This window comes from Sciurus carolinensis, chromosome 14 (genome assembly GCF_902686445.1).
Source record: "Sciurus carolinensis chromosome 14, mSciCar1.2, whole genome shotgun sequence".
Lineage (NCBI taxonomy): Eukaryota > Metazoa > Chordata > Mammalia > Rodentia > Sciuridae > Sciurus > Sciurus carolinensis.
The window spans coordinates 33,980,623-34,003,804 of record NC_062226.1 but is presented as its reverse complement, the minus strand read 5'-3'; the positions used below and the strand labels follow the sequence as shown (position 1 = coordinate 34,003,804).

Genomic DNA, 23,182 nt, shown 5'->3' with positions numbered 1-23,182 from the left:
TGAGTTTTGTATTTCATGGTGCGCTTGTTTTCTGGCCTCTAACGCTGCTTGTCTGCTTGTTTGGTGCTTTTTGAGTGTTGATCTTTAGGAGGAAACTATAGGAAGAAGATCGGCAGAGACCCAGTGAGGTCCTTCCTCCAGCCAGCCCTGGGGGCCAAGGAGCTCAGAAGAGCTCTTCAGAGGACATGTTCTGGGTAAACTTGGCCTTGAGTCCTGGGACTTCTTCCGCAACCTTATCTTTGTGTCCTTGGGAACAAGCTGGTTTCCTTTTGCCTACCTAGCATCAAGAGCTCCTGGTCAGTGGTAGCTGACCTCAGGATAAATTCCAGGACAAAGCCTGCACAGGCACTATCCTTACAGTCACTCGCATCCTCCTGCGTCTTTTTAATCCCAAACTGCTCCTCCTCCAGGCCAAACGCCTACCTCTGGCATAGTTCCTCACAGAAACGTTAATCTACGTGCATCTCTGACTGGCACAAGCTGCAGTTCTAACCAGGGCAATTTGCAATTGCAGCCGTCACTTTGGGAAACTTATGATACAAACAAGATTGTTCATTTGAGAGAGAGATCCAAAATCTTCATAGGAGATAGCCTTATTTTTATTTTTTAGTTACCAGGCATTGAACCCGGGGACACTTTATCACTGAGCTACATCCCCAGTCCTTTTTATTGTTTGAGACAGGGTCTTGCTAAGCTGCCTAGAATGCCTTCAAACTTGTGATCTTCCTGCCTCTTCCTCCCAAGTTGCTGGGATATACAGGCATACACCCTGTGCCCAGCTGTAATCCTTTGTTTAATGTGTTGTCTATGTTAAAATGAGTCTTGTACAGCTATACTTTTTCACTGTCCTTGAGAAGAAAACACAATTAGCCTTTACGATGATAATCTGCTTATCTGCAGCTTGCCCCCTCTCACTTTTCTTTTTCCCTTTCTAAAGATATTTTAAAGATTAATTGATCAAAAAGTTGTTCTGTCATTACCTGCACACTCTAGAAATACTAAGTTCAGATAAACAGTCAAGAATATTTTAAAGTCAGGTGTGGTGACTCACACCTGTAATCCCAGCAGCTCAGGAGGCTGAGGCAAGAGGATAGCAACTTAGCAAGACCCTGTTTTGAAATTTAAAAAATATATATATTTTTAAGGAACTGGAGATGTAGCTCAGTGGTAATTCACCCTTGAGTTCAATACCCAATACAAAAAAAAAAAAAAGTATATAATAACCTAATAATTTGCAAATAACCTTTCTGGGATTCAAAACACCATTTCAGAGAAATAATGTTCTAAGTCAGGGGTCAGAAGTTTTTCTGAGAAGAATCAGTTAGTAAATATTTCCAGCTTTGCAGGCCAGTCTTTGTCCTGTGTACTTTTCTGAGTTTTTGTTTTTGTATTCTTCTGCTTACAATTCTTTAAAATGTAAAGACCGATGTTAGCTCTCAGGCAATAGAAAAACATGCTTTGGGCCACAGGTGGCACAGTGGTCTGCTGACCCCTCTTCCAAATGGTGTTTAGGCCCCAACTTATCTCCCAGACATATGATCCAGAATGTTACTGAGCTACCAGGTGAAATAATATATTTTAAATTACCTTGTAAAAGACCAATGTGAAAAATTATTTCACATTTTTTCAGTATTTAACTTGTGATGTTTAAAATAAAAACATGGAATAAAAAACGTTATATATCTGGAGTTGGGAAGAATTACACATGATGGTGAAGAATCTAGGGAAGGTGAAGTCGCAACCTTGTTATGGAGGAGACACAAGAGGTAGATAAGGTGTCACCTCTACTCCAGTCTTTCTGGCAGTGCAGCACACACACGTTGACTCTACTGTGACTGGTTGACCTGGTATGAATTCACATGCCACGTGGTGCCCTCCACCAAAATATAGAGAGTATGTCACTGAGTTTTTGCACCAGGGGCATTGAAAAGGCTTTTCTGCCTGCTGTGCACAGCTACATACATGCACCGGCCTAGACCCTGATCCTTTGGGAATCACACCTGCTGGGAGCTACGAAGGCAGACACTGAGAATGGAGTAGATGCAAGAGAGTCATTTACAACTTACCTAGGTCAGGGACTTATTTTTAACAACAAAAGGATCCTTATTATATTTAAATTACCTTTAAAAGGTATGACTTGCCTCTTCTCTGTCATAGAGGTAGAGCTTGCTTTAATACCTCAAATCATGATCGCAATTCAACTTTCTTATAAAAGAAATGCAGTTTTCCTGCAATACCTGGCTAGAATCAGGAGAGGAGGAAGAGAAACCAAGCTAAGGATTATCATGTGAGAACAGATACACAGCATGAAACCCTGGGGGGAGGGGGAACCCCAAGTAAGAAGCTGCTTTGGGCATTTGGCATAATGTCAAATTAATCTTAAAGTGGGAGCACTCTGTGATATCACCTTTAACAAAACATTATATGGCTTGCTAAAAGGAATAATAAAAAAAATTTTTTTTAAAGCACACATTGCATTTTAAGGATCTCTATATCCCCTAAAGTCTGCTATCTAGTCAGGCAAGACAGAGCAGGGGGCTGGGAGAGGGTGTCATTCATAGGAGCACAAATGACTTTTCAGCAACAATACAGGACAAAAGCCAAAGAAAGAAAAAAAAATCCTTCAAGAAAACATAATTGGAAATTGAATTGAATTCCTTTATTGAATGCAACAGAAATCTTTTCATAAAGAGAACGTTCACATGGCTTTTCTAGCAAGTGCTATCTATCAAAGACATTTTTCAAATTCTAATGTGAGAGTCTTCCAGAGAAAAGAAAAATGAAGATACACCCATCTTATTTTATGAGACCAGCAAAACCCTGTTACCAAAACCCAACAAAAGCAACACAAAAGGACATAATACAGGCCAGTCTCAGTCTAACCACAGATAGATGTGTATGAATCTCACAAAGTTGATATAACATATATAAATCTTTTTTTTTCTTTTTCAGGAAGCAGGCTTTATTCTGCGACACGGAGGAAACCCACTTTGCCCACTGCCCCAGACATAAATTGTTATGACTCAGGTTCTGGCTAGCAAGGCCCCTTGTGGACTCCATGCAGGGTTCTAAAGACAAACCAGAGCCTGAAAACTCTAAGCTTTCTTCCATACACACACCCATATTGTTATTTACAGAATTCACTTTTATACTGGTATCAAAAATCATACTAAAAATGTTATCACTAAACTAATTTTATTATATTTTTTCCCTCTTAAATTTCTTTGCTAAATGTCTTCACTGTCCCGATGACCTCTGCGTCTTATTTTCTTGGCGCACATGGCGTCCTTATCCTTCTTCAGGTTTTCTGCACGTCTCTGGGCACCTTGTGTGACTCTGCTCGGATTCACTCTCCAGGCTGGGCTGCATGCCTGGCTTTCTGGGCCTCAGACACCTCAAGTCTGAGTTTGTGGTTGTTCCTTTCTCTTCCTGGTTCCTCACGGGGACTGTGGGCTTTTCTCCCTCACTTCCTCCTCTGCTGTGAGGCTGGGAAATCCAGCTCTATCTTCCAGATCTCAAGCATTCTTTCCCCTGACTTTGCCCCTAGATGCAGGTTTCTCACCTCCATCGTCTGGGCTCGTAGCTCCATCTGCGGGGAGGTTTTCCTGGGCGTCTTGTCCTCTAGTTTCACATTTTCTGCTGGCAATAGTAATCTCCGGTTCTCGCTGTTGTCCTTCAGTTTTATTTTGGCGTCTGGTTCACAGCAACACTCCCCGTGTGCAGGAGCAGAATCTCCTGCTTTGTGTTCCTTTTTCCAGTTTCCTGGCTGGTGGTGTGCTCTTCCACAGGTTCAATTCTATGTATTAAAATATTTTAGACCCTCACTCATTACCAAAGGCTCAGGAGATGTGCCTTTGCCTGCGCAGCGTCCTGCGGCACAGTCTCTGAGCACAGCCCCCTGAGTCCTGAGAGAAGTCGACTTTTCCAGATTCGACCTTGGGCCAGGGAACATGGCTTCTGCTTTGCAACGTTGCTGGGTGTCTGTTGCCCACTTCTTCTGCCTCTGGCTTTGCTTTAGGGGCCCTAAGGACTCTTCTGCTCCTTGTCAGAGGTTTTGATCTTTCCGCTGTTTGCTCTGGAGTGCTCTTCAGGCTGGGAGCTTCATTTCTCGGTCGCTCAGTGGGGCCTGGTGCTGGAACTGGTTCTTTGGAGCCCCTCACAGTCGCCTGCTGCCAGTTGTTCTTGCGGCTGGGGCATACATAAATCTTTACACTTTTATTAACATGGCATAAGGATTTATAAATCAAAAATTGTTAGAAATAGCCAGGCACGGTGGTACACACCCATAATCCCAATGACTCAGGAGGCCGAGACAGGAGGATTGAAAGTTTGAGGTTAGCCTCAGCAACCTAGTCAGGCCCTGGGCAACTTAGTGAGACCCTGTATCAAAATAAAAAATAAAAAGGGCTGGGGCTGTAGCTCAGTTGTAAAGTGCCTTTGGGTTCAATCATCAGTACCAAAAAGGGTAATTAATAGGACTTAGTAATTTTAAATAACCTCAAAAATTAAAGAGGACATTCACAATGCAATTATCTGGCTTAATTATAAGTAGAAATATAATGTGTTCTATTTAAAAGGGGGTATCAATGTAGGCATAACAAAAATATCACCTACGTTTACAGACCATTGAAGCTATTAAATAATACCTTCCTAAGCATTAACCTTGTAAGGTTTCAGAGTTGGGGACTGATGCAATGACTTGCCCAAGGTCACGCAGCTGGCACATGGTAGAGAAGAAAATAGCACATGAAGTTTCCAAGGCCAAACCCAGTGCTCTTCCAACTTCCCATCCTGCTTCCAATACAGATCTGCACCTGTACTGGGGGAGATGGAGGAGCCACGTGGAGAAGCGAGCACTAAGCCAACTGGGTGGGCTGAAATCCTAGCTGCATGCTGACTATCTGTGTGACCTGGAGTTCGTAACTTAACCTCCAGTCAATGCATGAAAAGCATCCAGCTCAGTGCCAAGGACATGACAGCGGTTAGCAATCAATGCAGACTTCATTAGTACTGAGTCCTCATCTGCCTTTTTAGGGACCATATCATAACAAGGCAACTACCAACAAGAGCTTGATTCATGTCTTCAACTTCATTTTCCTTTCTTCAAGGAAAAAAGTCACGAACACACAGGCAGAGTGAAGGCCTCAGACAGGCACGCTCAGGGGATTAGCGAATGAGTCTGCCGGGTTGTGCACAGCTCCACCTGCTGGAAGAATCCATCCCACCCCTTAAGCAAAGTTACAATTCAAGAAAAGTTTCATCAGTGCCGCTCACCCTTCTAATCTCTTCCTATATGTTGAAATGCACGAGCAATGGCTGCTCTTGAAATCCGGGAAGGTGCACCACACCAAAGTTACCTGAATGCCTTCAAATTGTTTACCTTCAAACTAGTGAAAGTAAACAGCCATCAGAGGCTCCCCCTACAGGTTCCAAAAAGCAAAGACTGAAAATTAGACGGGAGTTTATGCCTAGTAGAGAAGTGTTTCCCTTTCTTGTTCTTTTAAAAAAGTTTCCAAGACAAAAAGGAATAAGATTTGTTTCAGACTGTGCTTTGGCCTACTTCTCGCTCTTAGATGGAAATTCACAAACTACAGACCCACATTTCCTCACAAGAGAATACTTGAAGTGTACACTCACAGGGACAAAGGCTCATAGGGGGCACAGAAAGGACTGGGGGTGGGGGGAGGCTTGAGGTCATGTTATGTGAGAAACAGAAGAAAACAGGTGCGCAGCTTTGGCACGGTCTGACGGGAAACTTGGGAGCACGATCAGCCTCTTCTATGTGGCCCCGTCTGTGGATGGAGTTAACAGAAAGCAGATTTGATCTCATATAAAGGAAGAAAATTTTAATAACGAGCACTGTCCAAACAGAACAAGCTGTACGGGGTAGGCAGGGGTGAAGGTCAGTCCCTGAGGGTGCTAAAGCAGAGGCCGCAAGGTCAACACTGAGCGCTGAGGAAGAGACTCAGGAACTGGCAGAAAACTGAGCTGGAGTCTATTTAAGACACTTTTTAGTTCTGACATCCTCAGAACATTTAATAAAACCCCAAACAACTAAACAGTTCTCTTATCAGAAGGTTGGATGGTATCATTCCCAGTGTTATTATTCTATTAAACAGCAACACCTTGGGCTTCAAGTCATGATTGAGTTTCAAGATGATTTTTAGGAGAAAAGACATCAAAATCCAACTAGAGGGCAGACTGTAAAAATTTCAACTTCTAAAGCTTTGATACTATACCTAGGTAAGATGTTACCACTGGAAGAAGCTAGATGGAGGCCACAGGGGACCTCTATACTATTTTTGCAACTTCCTGGGAATCTATAATTATTTCAAAATGAAAAGCTTAAAACAAAATCAAATTTAAGATACTTCCCCCAAGAGGAATCATTGAACTTGGAGATAAAGATAAATTGTAGTGAATTTTTGGTTTTTATTTTTGTCCCTCACCTTTAAAAAAAAAAGTGGTAATAGGAAAAAAAAAATAAAGATGAGAACTGTTAAAAAAAAAAAAAAAAGGTACTTCCCCAGGACAGCCTTAGTAACATCAAAGACAACAGCTACAAGCCACAGTCGATCGCACCAAGCATCCTCAGGCAGCAGCACTCACTTCAAAGCCATGACCAATCAGCTTGAAGATTTACAGTTGTGATTAGGAAAGTCTGCCGGGCTCAGAGGTGTCTGATCTGGCTACGCTAACCGTATCTAATCTGGCTACACTGACTGTAAATCTTCAGTTATCTGGGATCACCTTGTTAAACCACCAATAGACAATATGTTCTTACAACTCCTTCCTACAGGGCACAGGAACTGTGTACAGACTTGATGACTGTACTTATCAAACTAATACAATAATTTGCTTTTGTATTACTTCCTCCATAAACCACGATTGGCAAGAACTGCATCTTATTCATTCATCTCATTTTATCAGCAAAACCCCATGGTTGGTTCTCAATAAGAAGTCACGAAATAAGTAAGAAATACATCAGTAAAGATTTCTTGAGCTTTGGGTGGTGACCTTTCTTTCTTTTTTTTTTTTTTTTTTTTGGTTGGGGGGTGTTGCTGGGGATTGAACTCCTAGGGGTGCTTAAGCACAGAACCACACTCTCAGCCCTTTATCTTGAGACAGGGTCCCACTCACTAAGTTGCTTAGGTCCTTGCTAAGTTGCTGAAGTTGGCTTTAAACCTGTGATCCTCCCGCCTCAGCCTTAAGAGACGGTGGGATTATAGGCATGCACCACCATGCCAGGCCAGTGATTTTCTTTTCTGATAATAAGAACAGCCAAAGAAATCTCAGTCTTTATTTTGGAATCAGGATTAAATGTATACATGTGTGTGTTTGATACAAAGTCTCTGAAACACAGAGGTTTCATCTCTAAAACTCTCTATAATAACTTGCTTTTTATGTGTTAGTTTCTTAAGATGCTGTAACTCAGTTTTAGAATAAAAGAGAGAGGTCAGGCTCTTCCAGACAGGAAAACCCATGTGAACTGTGCAACCGATCAACTCTAACTCTAATTCTAACTCTAGAATGATCTCTGCCTAATTTGATCAAATGCAAAGAACAACCAGCTTCTATAGGAAACTGCCAACACAGCATTACCTTTGGATTCTTCAATATTGGCAGGTCAAAAAGCGTCTGGCGATTACTCCAAAAATTTATTGATATTTCTCCAAATACATATTTTGAATAGTCCCAATCAACCACAGCACACAGTGTTGCTTCTTTCCGCACAGAAGACACATCATTAGCTTGAACAGAAAACCCAGAAGTCACATGCAGAGGTCAACGAGGCTGTCTCAGACATGAAGGCCCCTTAAGATCCCAGAGACACCAAAGACTCGGCAGGGTCAGTCATCTGCAGGGGCTCAGACACCGGCTTGATCTTTAGAACTTCTGCAAAGCCATCACCAAACCAGCAAGTGACGTGTGCTACATCTATAGTGAAGTAGAAAAGGCGGTCCTGGCAGAGCTTGCGGCGATACACAGACCGAGGATCGGCTGACAGCACAGCCTCAATTGCATGCCTAACTTCCTTGGCTGATTGAAAATACCTAAATGATGCTTGATCAACACCTGCAACGAGAAGAACGCAACTTAATACTCAAAATTATGCAGGTCGAATTTCATGACAGTAAGCTTTGATATGGAATGTGGTTAGGTTCCTGAGAAGAACAGGGTTTGGACCTATTCAGTCATTACAGAGAATTTCGCCTTTAAGTAGTACTTACTGATATTAGATTTAACTTGAGCATCCCCCAATTTTTATTTTACTGAACAATAACAAAAAAAAAAAAAAAAAAAAAACCATGGTGATGTATTTCATTAGACTCCTAACTAGGAGGGGTAAGTTTTATTCTATGTCAATCAAAATGCCACTTTTTCTATACTCAATGTAGACTTTAATTCTTTGTCATTTTTCTCTTAGAACAGAGACACAGTCAAGAAAATACATAACAGTTCCAGCATTCTGCAAAAGCCAAGAGAGTGAACTAAACTCATACATACCTCTGGTACTAGCTTATAGGCAAGAGAGGACCTAAGAAATGGAGACAGGAGAGAGTTCTAGGACAAAAGTGAAACAGGCACACTGAGAAAGTTCAAGGCATCTCCAGGAAGCTGCCTGAGGGCATATTTCAGATACACAGATACTTACCTCTCAAGGGCAAAACGTCCCATGTTAGTATCTGTTCAAATATATATCAATTTTAAAAAACAAAATATTTTCAAACTTAAATCAAGGATAGCCCCTTCCAGGAAGGCATATACTGTAACAATGTCATTCCTCCTCAAAAGTGGATTCAATTTTGTTGTTGTTTTTTGGTACTGGAGATTTAACCCAAGGGTGTTTTATCACTGAGCTACATCCCACTCTTTTTAAAAAAGTGTTTTATTTTGAGAGAGGGTCTCCCTAAGTTGCTGAGGCTAGCCTCAAACTTGCAATCCTCCTGTCCATGAAGCACACATTTAATGAAAAAACAAGGACCAATTATAGTTATAAGATTCTTTCATGGTATGGTTCATAAAATCATTAAGTTATTTTTCTTTTTTTTGGCAGTGCTGGGGATTGAACCCAGGGCTCACATGCTAGGCAAGTGCTCTATCACAGAGCTGCATTCCCAGCTGCACAGCACATCAAATAACACCGAAGGCCACCTAAGAAAGAGTCCATTACAGTCCCCACAACAATGCTTCAGAAGCATTTGTGTGGCCAACCTGGTGTGAGTGCCCTGCCCTCCATTCCTGACCTACCAATCCCATCCTTCCCAACAGCTCAGGGACAGTGTCCTCAAGGAAGCCTTCCCACATCTCCTGCCCTCGAACCCAATTCACACTCGCCCCTCCAAGCCCACCGGCCTCTGCCCAGACCTCTGCGCAGGCGCCAGGCCCCAAGCCCCGCCCCCAACGTCTCGCTCTCCTAGGTGCCGACCGTCCTCATGTCATGTTTCTGTGCCAGCCCTGAACCCTGCTACATTCATCACTGTGCAGGTGCTAGAGGAGGAAGGTCAGTTGGAACAGGATCTTGGACTGGAGCAGAAGAGTGCTGCCTAGCCAGCACCTGCTGCCTTATCCAGAGGAAGGGGCGCCACAGTGTCGTCTGGCTCTGGCCCTGACAGGAAGAAACTGGGACACCTCCAGAGCTGGTTGTGGCACTTGTCACCAGCCCGTTTTTTGAGACTGTTCCAATTCAGAGGACTTCTTTCAGGCTCCACTCCAAACACCCTCCTGCCCTCTTTCTTCTCTCCCTCCTTTTAAAGCTGGGGAAATCTAATGTCTCTGGTTTCATAAGCCTTTCTTTTCTGAATATGGAATGAAAGTCTTCACTGTCTGATTAAGGAATTCCACCTTGCCACTGTCGTCCCAGAAATCACTTATTACCCAACTGGGCAGTGACCTGACTCCAGAGATGACCCCTGCTGTCTGGAACACTGAGGTCAAGTTCCTCTGCTTTCCACTTCTCCCAAGATAAAACTTCATGTCCTCTAGAGCCCTCGTGCCCTCATGCCCTCCCTGCAGCCTTCTGCCCTCAGCTCCTCCACGCTGCCCGTCCTCAGTCCACTCTGCCACACGGCCTTGCCCATGCCTCGTGCCTCCCACAGGCTGGCAGGACCTCCCACCAGAAGGCTGGCTTTCTTCACCTCTTCTGCCTCTGCCCATATGCGCCTCTTCAGTGAGATCTACTCTGGCCACTGTTTAAAACTGCAACGCCCTGAGCCTGCTCTATTCTTTTTTACATCTTCCTACAGTCGTTATAGCTGTCTAGCATCATGTGATGTTTTTCTAGGTTTTGTACAATAGGCTTTTAGTGTGCTTCTCAAGTTCCAGGAAGGCAGGGAATCCCTTCATCGTTTTTGATCATTTGATATATCCCAACAACCAAGAACAGTGCCTGGTGCCCAGAAGTTCAGTGCATAACTGGAGAATCAATGAAGTATTTCCTTCTTTATGTGACTATTTTGGATCTTTACTGGGATGAAATACAAAGAACAGCTTTCCACCATTGTTGTCTGACGTCTTCTCGACAACAGGCTGCTTCTTACTGGCATCACTGTTCCTACTTCTGAACAGTCCCTTCCTTCATTCTAGATTTCTACCTGGGATCTGCTGTGGGCTGGTGAAACCAAATAACCTGTGTCAAGAACAGTGTGTTAAATGAACTCCTGTGCCCCGTAAAGTACATGCCTCTACTGCTGGGACTTTGTGGAGGCAAGTCCTCTTCTCCTCACAGCATGGGCCCCTGAAGTCCTCTGTGCTACGGGCTCATCTATCAGCTACCTGACTGTGAGAACAAGGTGCAACATCTCTAGTCAGTAAAACAGATGAGAAACTTGGTGTACCTAAGTATGAAATGAATACAGTTCAGTTTCTGAATGCTGTTTGCAAAGAATGACTGTAACAGGAAGACAAGGGCTGTACATCATGGCTGCCTTGTGAGACAGCAAGCATTCTCTGCAAAAACTGAACTGAGTACCTGTCTGGAACTAAGTATGCTGACCACACAGGTGTCAAACAAATAGTGTTATACACTAGTGCTGCCCAAATATAAACTCCTGTTTCTTAAAAATCAATCATACTACAAATACTCCATAGAGTTGCCCCTGGAAATACCAGACCTGGCTAAGTCTGATAGCAAATGAAAGCTCATCTCCCAATCAGAAACAAGACACTGAAGGTACCTGGTTCACCTCCCGAACTGAGCTGCTGCAGTTCCTTCTCTGCATGAGGAGTAAACCGCACTTGTAAAGGGGCTGCAGGGGCCTCTCTCACCCAGGCAGGAACCACACTGCAGGGCGCTCTGTCAGCCATCCTGGCCCTGCAGGGAGGAGGTGCAGGCTGCATATCTACGCTGCTCCCTTGCAGGACCACTGCTCCATACTCACTCTTTGGCCCCTCATTTGTACCTTCCTCTGGACAGCTATTTTCTAGGCCACGCAGGACAAACTGTTCTTCTGTCACACTAGGACTCTGATCATTTGTTGGTTCCAAATCAAAATCCGTTGCTCTCTCTCTGTGCTTAGGCAAGGTTTGCGGGCCTTCTGCTGTGTTGTCACGTTTCAGGTAGTTTTCTTCTGAAGTTCTATCTTCAAGATATTTAGGTTCCTCCTCAGTGCCACAGTGGGGCTGGGGTTCACTGCATCCTGAGAGCTGTTGCTGATCACAGCTGTCATTACTGCCTTCACACTGGGACACGGTTTTTGGTTTAGGTTGGTTATTCTGTAAATCAAAGTCTGCTAAAGTCTCCATCAAATTCTGTGGCGAGTCATAATCAGCTATGTAGGGCTTTATGTCCAGTACAGGTGTGCCATGTATCATATCAATTCCGGATAGGTAAACAGCTCCCCCTGTGAGATGAAAAAAATCCTCTTAAAAATATCCATAGTGAAGAAGAGTACAAACAAGAGGAGGATACGATTAAACCCCAAATCCCCTCTCCTATAAGGTCTGCTTGGGCCTCACTGGGCTCACTGCACTTCTCTCCATATCAGGTTCTCAACACCCTCTGTCTACATATATTCCTTTCTACCTGGAAATCCATCCTTTTTTTTTAACCTGCCAAAATCCTTCCTGCTCGTCCCGACTCTCATAGAACATGTCTCACGGAACCTTTTAGGAACTCCCAGACATAAGCAAACCCTCTAGTAGAGCCCTTTTCACAGGGTGGCAATGGCCTGTTTGGAGTCTCTGTCTCTAGACAGTGAGCAGGCCCCTTGAGCATGGGCTGGCGTTGACCCATTTTGTAGCACTGGTGCTTATAGCTGTTCCAGGCACATGACGTTGTTCCATATATCACTGATGGGTCAAGGAGGGTTTCCATGGTGACTGACACACTCTAAGTGGCCTCCAGGATCCCCACATCCAGGTGCTTAAGCCCTTGTGTAACCCCTCCTCTTGCCTGTGACTTGATTCTATCCTACAGAATGTGCCAAAGAGCTGGTTCCCTCCAGTGACTCTGTTTTCCTACAAGACTCCTGATTGTTGGTGGACTCACTTGAAGGACTCTGCAACTTGACGAAATAAGCAGGCATGTTTGGAAAGTCCATGTGGCAAAAAACTGCAAGCTGCCTCTAACAAATGTGGGCAGTCTCTAGAAGATAAAGGTGACCAATAACCAGCAAAAACCTCAGGACCTCAATCATACAATTATAAGGAAATGAATTTTTCCAACAACCTCAGTGAGTCTAGATATAGATTCTTCAAGTCTCCAGATAAGAACTAATCCCAGCTGAGAACTGAACTGTACCCCTAGAAGACCGAAAGCAGAGGACCCAGTTAAGGTAACCTCCTGACCCACAAAAAGATAGCGATGTTTATGCATCATAAATATGTGCTGCTTAAACTGGCACATTTTTGGTGATTTGTTACACAGCAATAGAAATATACTCATCGAGACTCAAGCAAGTAGTATGCACATAAGTCACTATTACAAAATTAGTGAGTCGGTCTCCTGGTGTCCTAGGACAGCTGTTGTTCACTTCCTGCTAATGGTACCATCTACTAACCTGACCCTTGGTAAACTGCCTGAAGGAGAACTGAAACACTGCATGGGATCATATTTGATTCTGTCTCCATTTAAGAAAAACATGACTATCCAAGGACTCTGGTTTCTAAAACATGCTTACTTGTGAATGAGCCTGAAACTTTTAAAAGATGACTTTGGACATTATAAAGGAAGAATTATGGCTAACAATGCCTGCAGGAGAAAGGCAGGCAGAGGTAAGAGTTCATAGACTTGTTTTGTGTATGACTCCCCTGCTGTGATCTTCCCTGTATACTTTAATACATCTATTACACTTCCTCTTGTGAACCTGTCTTCTGTTATGGGGGTGTAAGCCATCACGGTGGACAGGAAAGGAATCACTTCCTTTCCCATCCCTGCATTACTTGTAATTGATTCTTGGGTTTGGCCTTATGCCTTTCTGATTTGATCTTCCCTAATAAGAGTGCTAAGTTCTTTAGGGCAGGGATTATCTTTTTGGTGATCACTGTATCTCTAGCATCTAGAACAATGCCTGGCACACTTTCAGTGCTAGAAAATACATGTGGGCCACTTGAACAATCATAAAAATGTCCCATTACTATTATCCACTTTGGTAAACCAACACAAACTAGTAAGACTCAAGGTGGATCAGATTTCAAGTTTCCTTGAAAACCTACCCACCTCTGCCTGGTTGAGTATAATCCACCAAAGGAGTTCAAGTTCTAGGAAAAAATGAGTAAAATAACCACTCTTATTTATTTAGTGTTCAATAGCCAAAAAGGACTCTCATAGCTTTTGTCTCACAAGATCGTTAGAAAAAAGTCCTGTGGAGTCACAGACAGAGCAGGTTCTTCTCCTTTGCCCATTTCATAAACTCCAAAGCCCAAAGTGATTTCCTGACCTATTGGCTGTTTTGTCTTCTGCCTAAATCATATTTACTGAGTCAGAGTGATTTAAGAATGTGAAGATCAGGGACTGGGGATATAACTCAGGTGGTAGTGTGCTTGCCTCACATGCCCCAGGCCCTTGGTTCAATCCCCAGCACCAAAAAAAAAAAAAGTGAAGATCTCGAAAAAGTGTTAGAGATGTTCTATGGGGACACATAGTTAAAGCCGATTCTGTGTTCTACACAGGCACCCCTCACCTCGACAGTCCGCCATGTATTCAATACTTCAATGTGATTCAGCCCTGCCACACAAGGGCTGGGCTGCGGCCATGATGTTCATTTTCTCAAGTCCTCAAGAAAGAAGTGATACCACCATCCCATGTGCTCACCAGGTCGACCAGTTACTATGTGTTACATTTGATTGTATCCAGTTAATTTTTACTTTTTATTTTTTGGTACTAGGGATTTAAACCAGGGGTGCTTAACCACTGATCTATATCCCCAGTCCTTTTTTATTTTTATTTTTGATTTTGAGACAGGGTCTTGCTAGGTTGCTTGGGTCCTCAATTGCTGAAGCTAGCCAATCCTTCTGCCCCAGTCAGCTGAGCCACTGGGATTGCAGATGTGTGCTACTGTGACCAGGCTCCAAATTTTTTTGTTCAATAATTTTTTAGTTGTTGATGGATCTTTATTTTATTTATCTATATATGTTGCTGAGAATCAACAGTGCTTCACACATGCTAGACAAATGCTCTACCACTGAGCTACAACCCCAGATTTATTTTTAATCATTTTATATTTAGTGCATTCCAAGTCTGAGAAAATATGGTTACTAATTTAATGATTATGAAGTACATAAGTTTTTAAAAAATAATTTATTTTTCTTCCTGTAGTGCTGGGGATTTAACCTCTCTACCACAGAGTTACATACTCAGCCGTTTTTATTTTTATTTTGATTTATTTTATGTTTTTTATGTGGTGCTGAGGATCAAACCCAGGACCTCACACATGTGAGGCAAGCACTCGACCACTGAGCCACAATCCCAGCCCCTTTATTTTTATTTTGAGCTGGTCTCAAACTTGCCTTCTTCCTGCCTCAGTCTTTAGAGATGCTGGGATTATAGGTGTGCACCACCCTGCCCAGCTAATTTAATGTTTTTGGACAGATAGATGAGGGATAGGAACAAATTCTGAGTATCCCATGAGAGTTTAGTTAAAGCTAACGTTCTTCCAATCATGTCTGTTCCTCAACATCTCGGGGTTCTCAGGAGTTTACCATCAGTAGGGTTCATGTGAATAGCAGCAACAGCAACACTATGGTGATTTTACAAGACTAGGTGTCATATGTATCCTGCCTCGGCCTCCCGAGCGCTGGGACAGCAGGCCTGCACCACCACACCAGGCTTTACAAAACTTTGTGAGGTAACAAGAAAAAGAAAAAAGCAGACATGAAAGGGGTTACCTTCCACACTTTCCAGCTTGGCCAGGGTCAGTCCTATGGCATTGGGACGATGAGGGCTCCGTGTGGAAAATACGCCAGTCTTTGCGCCATTCAGCCTAGGGGGCTGTACTTTGGCCTTACAGCTCAAATGACCATTTTTGTGGAAAACAAACAAAATCCTATTGAAAATAAACCAAACCACTGAGTACAATATGAGCATACTGAGTTGAGGGGGGAAATGTAACCCCCCCCAAATTAACAAAAAGAATGTCTGTAATGGCATTTATCAGTCAGGAGAAAATAATGCCACTTCTCTTCCTTGATGGCATAAAGTCATCAGTCTCTACATCCTCTGTACCTCACACAATGACTGGCATACGGTAGGACCTTAACAGACATTCGTCACCTGTCTGGATAAACAATAATTACTAAGTGCCTGCTATTTGCCAGGCAGTATGCTAGCCATTTTTATAGCCCTTTCATGTCATAATCTTAACAATCCTAAAAAGTACAACTTATCCCTCATTTTAAGGATGAGGAAACTGAAGCTCAGAAAAGTTGAGCAATGACCAGGTCTTCCTATAAAAGAAACAAAACCAGAAGCCATGAAGAAAACGAGTAACAGAATTGAATTCATTAAATTATTAGATTCATACATTATAAAATGTCATCCTGACAGAAAATGTTTGCTACATCCGATAGATTCCTATCTGTGGTATGTAAATTACTCCTACATAAAAAACCATTAAGGAAAAGACAAACCAATAGAGGACACTTAGCAAAGAACTTGATCGGGTAATTCAGAAAAGAATTCTAAATAGCTAAAAACCATATGAAAAGATGATGAGCCTCACTAATAATTAAGAATTAAACTGAAAAACAAAATTTTTTCCCATCAGGCAAAAATGTAAAACGCTGATAACATATTGTGTTGGGGAAGGTGTAAAAAAAAAGGTCGTTTGCATAGACTGTTAAAGTATAAGTTGGTTACTTTTAGAGGGCAATTTCGAAAGTAGCTCTCCAAAATCATAAATATGCACACACTCTGATCCAATACATCTACTTCAGATATCCTACTGATAAAAATACACGAATACCCAAGAAAATGTGTCCAAAGGAGTTTGTCACAGCATCATCATAACAGCCAAATGGTCAAATCATGGTACATCTGTACCATGGTACAGCTATTGAAGCAAAATAGGTAAATCTGCATGTACTGCAGACAGTTCTCCATGACATATACTGTTAAGTGAAGAAAACATATCGCATTTTTTAAATCAAATACCTACTCTGTGAATATTTATACATCTATGTGTATTAAAAAGGGAAGAAAGAAAAGGTCTGGTAGGAACTACATCAAACTGTTAACAATGATAGTCTCTGAAGAGTGTTGAGGGGCAGGCGTGAGAAAGGAGAAAAACAGAAGCAGTAAATAAAAATCTCTACAGATTCCTGAATTTTTTATACCAACTATGTTTTCAACTTAGATAACCAAGATCATACAGACTATGTCAGGACACCGCATTCCTCTAATCTATCCATGTCCTTAAATAAACATGAAAAACAACCTGTTTCAGAATAAATAATTTTATATCTCCACCAGTAAAATGAGACCAATTTAGATTGCTGATGCTGGGGGAAGAAAAATGGACAGAGAGAATTCCAAATGACGACAAATGGTATCTAGATTTCTAAGGTTTCTCATTTTTTTGGTGTTATTGTTTTGTTTTTGTTTGTGTATTGGTATTGAGGAGTGAATCCAGGGGCCCTTAACCACTGAGCCACATCCTCAGCCCTTTTTTATACTTTATTTAGAGACAGGGTCTCCCTGAGTTGCTTAGGGCTTTACTAAGTTGCTGAGGCTGCCTTTGAACTCAAGATCCTCCTGCCTCAGACTCCTAAGTCACTGGGATTACAGGCACGCGCCACTGTGCCCAGCAGGTTTCTTGTCTTTTAAGATGAGTACACTTAATTCTTCATGAGTTTACAGCAGGGTTCATAATTTTTTTCTGTAAAATGTCAGATAGTAAATATTTTAGGATTTGAGGCTAACCAGTCACTATTGCAACTACACAACTCTGCCACTACTACAGTGTCGCACAATAGTAGCCACACACCATATGCAAACAAGAAGGCATGCCACAGTAAACAGCCACAAACAATACATAAACAAATGAGTATGACCGTGGTCTCATGAAGCTAATGTACAAAACAGAAGTGGGCAATATTTGGTCCACAGGCTGTATTGTCCCGCCTCTTGGTCTAGAGGTCAGCATAATGACCCGGGGGGCAAAATCAAGGTCAAACCTTTCAGCTTAACAGAAGGAACTCATCACAATTAGAATCAAAGACAAATGAAATAAACGCCCTTAGTGGAAACCCCAAGCTTTTCTGAAAGTATCCAAACCATGCCAACAATCATGAGCACAAATGTGGAATCAATATTCCATACAATAAATAAAGGTGGTCTGAATGGCAGACTCCAAAGTTGCCATGACTGGAGTACTTCACTCAGGGCATGTCTGGCCCAAAGTTCCATAAACCATAAAAAAAACTTACCAAACATGGGAAAACTGTTCCAGGCCCATCAAGGAATGTTCAGGATTATTAAAGATGCTCTTTCTAATCCTTAAACGGGCCCGAGAATGGCTACAAATGGATGGTTGCCTTGGTGTACCATTCTTGGCCAAGAAACAGGATTCCAAATAGCCAATTGGCTCAGTTAATAGATTCCCTACAGAAGAAAATTAGGCAAGAAATCATTAGTCAAAAGTTAAAAGAAAGGTGTAAGTAAACAGGTCTTCTCTAATGCATCAATTTCATAATTTGAAAAGCCCACCAGGTGTTATGCAACTTAAAAATTACTGGGTTTTGTTCTGTTTTTGTTTGTATCTCAGACAGAGTCTCACTATGTTGCCCAGGCTAGCCTGGAACTCCTGGGCTCCATCAATCCTCCTACCTCAGCCTCCCAAGCAGCGGGGACTATACGCATACACCACAACACTCAGTCCATTCTGAATTTATAGATACTTCCCCAGACCATGAAAGCCTTATGAAGTTTCTTGAGATGATATAAAGACAACCTAGATCTTCACTGTATTTCCAGTTTCCATGAAATCTATCCTATCCGCACAAGCAGTAAAACTACAGCTCTAAGACTGTATCTCACAGTACTTTCTATTACTTCTCACTTATAAAAACCATAGTATTTTATACATATGATTATATACAACATACATGTAAATTATGAAGCACAGTATTATAATGAAATCCTGTGTACCTACCATCCACCCAAGAACCAATGTACTATCAACAACTTCCACCTTTTTAGACTGCTTTTACCCTATGCCATATGCTTCCTATCCCTGAGATTAAAAAGGAACTTTTATCTGGTCTTCACTTCCTTTTCAAACATGATTTTATGCCAGGTACAGAGGTGTAGGCCTGTGATCCCGTTGACTCAGGAGGCTGAGGCAGGAGGACCACAAGCAACTTGGTGAGACCCTGTCTCAAATTTTAAAATAAAAAGGGATAGGGATATAGCTCAGTGGTTAAGTGTTCCTAGATTTAATCCCTGTGTGTGGGGGGGACCTGTTAAAATTGTTATCAAACTGTAAGTTATCCTCTTAGAATTGCTCTCAATTATCCATATTGTATGCGTGTTTCTGAGTATTCAATCCAGAGGCACACTACTGCTGAGCTATATACCTGACCTTTTTATTTTGAAACAGTGTCTCACCAAGTGGCCAAGGCTGGTCTCAAACTTGTAATCCTCCTGCCTCAGGCTCCATAGTGGCTAGCATTACAGACATGCACCACCAAGTCCAGGGTAAACTCCATATTTCTTAGCCTGCTACTCACGGTTCTTCCCGATCTGAAATCACTCTCCTTGCACCTTTGGTCCATTTAACACTTTAAATTTACAGTTTCCATACCCCAAGCTCTGAGTCCCTGAGCCTTGGTTCTTGCTTGTTCCTGTCCAAAATATTAGACTTATAATCTGGTAATGTGCAAAAAAAAATATATATATATATATTTTTAACCATAGACAGGATATGATTTATTGAAAATGTTAAGTCACAGCCCAAATCCAGTCTCAAAGAGGGTGGACAAAAAACAGGTTTCTCAGTTTGGTTTGTTTAGCAGAGGACCTTTAGAACCACTGCTTTTGTTCTTAAATCATTTCAAGCCATCGATGCCCCTTAGTTCAAGTGGGGATGATCTAAAAGACACCATCTTGGAAGAAGAATCAGTGTTGTGCACCTAGAAGGCATTCAGTAAACATTTGTGGAATTTATAAATCAAGAGTTTTGAGGAATTGGTAAATACGTGATAAAGAGAATCAAAACCAGCACAAAGAGACAGGCAGAATTCACAGACAGTGACTCACAGGGATCCAAACTATGAAGAGATGAGAAATGAAGCAATGAATTTCTGGTTTTCTTATTTTGGCTTACAATTCCTGAGAGCCAGCAAAAAAAAAAAAAAAAAAAAAATTAAATAAGCACAATCTTTAACCAGGTAATAGCAACTTCTAGGAAATTTTACTTAAGTTCAACAGGTAGAACATATACAGACTTCAAGATTTTCAAGAATTTTCACTTACAATAACAACTGGCAATAACCTAAATGCCCCAACAATTGAGAACTGGTTGATACTGTTAGTGCAGCACATCTCTAAAACAATCAAAGTGAATTGCAATGGAAAGATTTTTTTGTGAAATATTTTGTATTAATTTCAATACAATTGTATTTTCGTGATTGTGTGTGTTTTGTGCACATATATTTTGCAAAAGGATCTCACAATGTTACTCAGGCAGGCCAATTCCTGGGCTCAAGTCATCCTCCCACCTCAGCCTCCTCAGTAGCTGGGGCTACAGGCCCGAGTACCCCTGACCCGCATATTTTTTCCAAAAGTTATTAACATTGCAGTTGCATTTCCTCTCACTTTCCCAGCGTGTATGCAATGAAAATAACTACGGGAGGTAGACCCCAGCTATTATTAGTGGTTTTCTCTGCGTCATGGCAGGCTATTTTTCTTTCTTTCCACTTGCATCCTCTGGTTTCTAAAACTAATATTTCACTCCCCATAAAGAGAGGTAAATAAAGAGACATAAATTTATGCTTGTCTTTCAGGCCAGTCTAAAATTACTACTTCCTCTCCCCCAACTTTCCCTTCTCCCTCATTTCCTAGAGCACAGGAAGCTCTCCCTTAAGGCATTTAATTCCTAACCCACATGGCTCAGGCGGCACACAGCCCAACGCCCCCACTGCAGAGACACATCCGCACCGAGACCGGCCCTTGCGCTGCACGTGCCTGTCCTGGCCACCAGGCCGACTAGGACAGCACAGGTCCCGAAACACGAACCGAACATGCGCGAAGACGTCACCCTCTCGCCTCTGACACATCACGTGGTCAACCAAGCACGTGACCCGTGCCTTCGCCACAAGTAGGACGATGACGCACGTCAGTTCATCTCGCATTTCACATCTCTCGGCACAAAAGTGGCCCGCCGGCGCCCGGGCCTCTCCTGAGTGCGGCACCGCGAGTTTCCTAGAAGTTACCTGTCTCCAGGGATGGCTTTACGCACCCGCACGGGGTCGCTGTGGGCCGAGGCCCCGGCTCCTCCAGGCCGCGCATGGCTACGGGTCGCTCAGGCGCCCAGCGACGCGTCAAGCCTTCCGCTTCCGCGCTCTAGCTGGGGCGCCTGCGCAGTGGCCGTGCCGCCGGTGGTGCGGCTCCGAGACGTGCGCGCGCAGCTGGTTCCAACGCTGAGGACCCCTTCCGACTCGGCTCCAGATCCCAGACCCAAGCTTCGGCTGGGTGGTGCTCAGTCGCCGGGCCTGCCCGCTCTCGCTGTCGCCTGCGGTTCCGAGTTCCCACGCCTTACCAAGGGGGTACACGTGGAGGAGAATTCACACGCAGAGAGGACTCGATTCCTTGTTAACGAGCGACCCACGTGCCCAACGAATTACCCCGATGTTTAAAGAAAAATGATGCGTATATGCAGTTAACCCAGCAAAAGAACTGGATGTTGAATATTTAGAATTGTTGGGTGATGAGAATACAGAGATGATTATACTCCTCAATATGTTCCAATTTTCCCATAATAAGAACGACCATTTGCCAGGAAAGAACCTCAAGTAAATCTTGAAATCAGGGGTAATGGATGTTACAAGGGAACCCCACACTGGGGTAGGGGTTAATGAATAGGACTTTCTTTTATTCTAAACCTCATGGAAACTGAAGTGAGAATGAAGTTATGAGTCAATATACACATTGGGAGGATTACGTAATCGTTTCTGAGCACTTCTGAAAAGTTGAAGGCCAACGAGAATCATTTTTTCATCCCCTGCAATGACCAGTCGACCCTGCGCGGAGAGCCCACTTTGTGATGTTCTCTCTTGCCTGTATCCATTTTCTCTGTATAGTAAATCTGTTTCTAAGGTTTATATCCTGTTAGTTCAGAAAAGAAAAAAAAAACACCTTATACTACCAACAATATAAAATATTCTAAAGCATACTAGTCTACAGTTTAAAAAGCTTTTAACTACCATGAAAAGCTGTTTCTAAGTCGGTTCATTGTCACGGACGAGTAGGTCACTAGTAGAAAATAACCAGCAGTAGGAGACAGACTTGAAGATTGTGAACTCAAAAAAAAGTTAAGACCGGCCTATTAATATCGTGTCCTCTGGAAGGTATCTTCTACGTGATTTTGGAAAAGGCTACCCTTGTCTTGCTTTTAAGAGAAGCGGCTCTGTCCAGCTGGAGAAGCAAGTTTGTGAACCATTAAGTGCCATATGCACACTGTAAACCTGGGCAGAAATAGCTGCACTTGCCACTAGACGGCGCTGTTGCCAAGCGTGGTAGTCTCCATTCGTGGAATGCCGAATAAAAGGAGTTATTTCTTTTTGGAAGGCATGGTAGACGTTTGGTAACTGTACACACAAAATATGTAATTACCAACTGTGACAAATACTGAAACTCAAATTAGACTTGGAGACACCAGTTAAATGGGTTACCTTTTAAAAAGCGAAATTCTCCGAAAACAGGAACTGTAAATACGTGAATCCTGTCTCGAGTTTGATCTGGTTATTTCTAACTTGCATAACTCAGGTCTCTGGAGGTAGGACCTAAGAGTCTGCCTACGGGTTCTAACAAACCTAAATGGCTCTGATACATTCTGTCATTAGTCTATAGTACTTTAAAATACACTTCTCAGTAGAGAGATTCTTAACTTCTCATTGGGTAAGGACCACTTTGAGAATCAATTAAAGTTTTGGACTCTCTCGCACTTTATTTTGGATGTAATATCTTAGGGTTCATAGATTTCTAAGAATAGCCACTGTACCTATCGTGGAAAGAGGGGCAGTACCATGTGGGACCAGATGAATTCTTACAGAATTTTAGTTCTATGACCTCAAAGTTCTAAACTAAGAAGAAAATTTTTAGAAAATTAAGTGCACACTGCTGTTGAAATGAGAACGGTAGAAAGCAGAGGTGCTGTCTGTGAGTAAGGAGTGGTGGAAGAGAGCAGGCCCCTGAAGGGTCCAAGAGGTAGAGAGGAGTCTGATCTGTTACTGCACTACATCTATCTTTCAATCCACTCCCCCAGCTTTTTCGCCTCTGTGCCCCTTATACAGAGTACACCTGCAAAACCCTTAAGGTTCATCCTCTTACAACCATTGAATAGTTTGTCTCTAAACTTGGTCCACTCTCTCAGGTAAAATTGAGACAGAAGCATTCCAAAGCTGGAGCATCGTCACAAAAAGGCACTGAGGAAGTCACATGTGACTTTGGGTCAGTACTCAGCCTCTCTCATGTTATTCCCCCATCTGTAAAATGGGAGTAGTAATAGTTCTAGCATATTTCATA

General features: G+C 42.6%; 1 protein-coding gene across 9 annotated transcripts; it reads right to left on the bottom strand.

The window, feature by feature from the left end:
• Positions 1 to 2,637: 2,637 nt before the first annotated feature.
• Positions 2,638 to 21,134, bottom strand: Trmo (tRNA methyltransferase O). 9 transcript variants are annotated; one of them, XR_007104997.1, is made up of 7 exons: positions 20,872 to 20,962; positions 19,697 to 19,768; positions 17,866 to 18,040; positions 15,328 to 15,485; positions 11,178 to 11,843; positions 7,603 to 8,076; positions 2,638 to 4,188 (listed from the first exon to the last, which is right to left on the bottom strand). XR_007104997.1 is itself a non-coding variant. In XM_047525069.1 (6 exons), the coding sequence occupies exons 1-6, from the start codon at positions 20,945 to 20,947 to the stop codon at positions 7,817 to 7,819; spliced, it is 1,407 nt and encodes a 468-aa protein (XP_047381025.1). In that variant the 5' UTR covers positions 20,948 to 20,962; the 3' UTR covers positions 6,508 to 7,816. The 9 variants fall into 9 exon arrangements, 8 of the variants coding, with proteins under 8 accessions (XP_047381025.1, XP_047381027.1, XP_047381031.1 ...); XM_047525069.1 differs by lacking the exon at positions 2,638 to 4,188 and having other exon boundaries at positions 6,508 to 8,076; XM_047525073.1 differs by lacking the exon at positions 2,638 to 4,188 and having other exon boundaries at positions 7,933 to 10,630.
• Positions 21,135 to 23,182: the final 2,048 nt, after the last annotated feature.

Coding starts and splice junctions, on each gene's coding strand:
- Trmo (XM_047525069.1), bottom strand. CDS start 20,947: ATGCGCGGCCTGGAGGAGCCGGGGCCTCGGCCCACAGCGACCCCGTGC. Junction 19,769..20,871: donor AAAGCCATCCCTGGAGACAG/GTAACTTCTAGG, acceptor GCTGGCTCTCAG/GAATTGTAAGCCAAAATAAG. Junction 8,077..11,177: donor CAGTTCGGGAGGTGAACCAG/GTACCTTCAGTG, acceptor TTCTCGTTGCAG/GTGTTGATCAAGCATCATTT.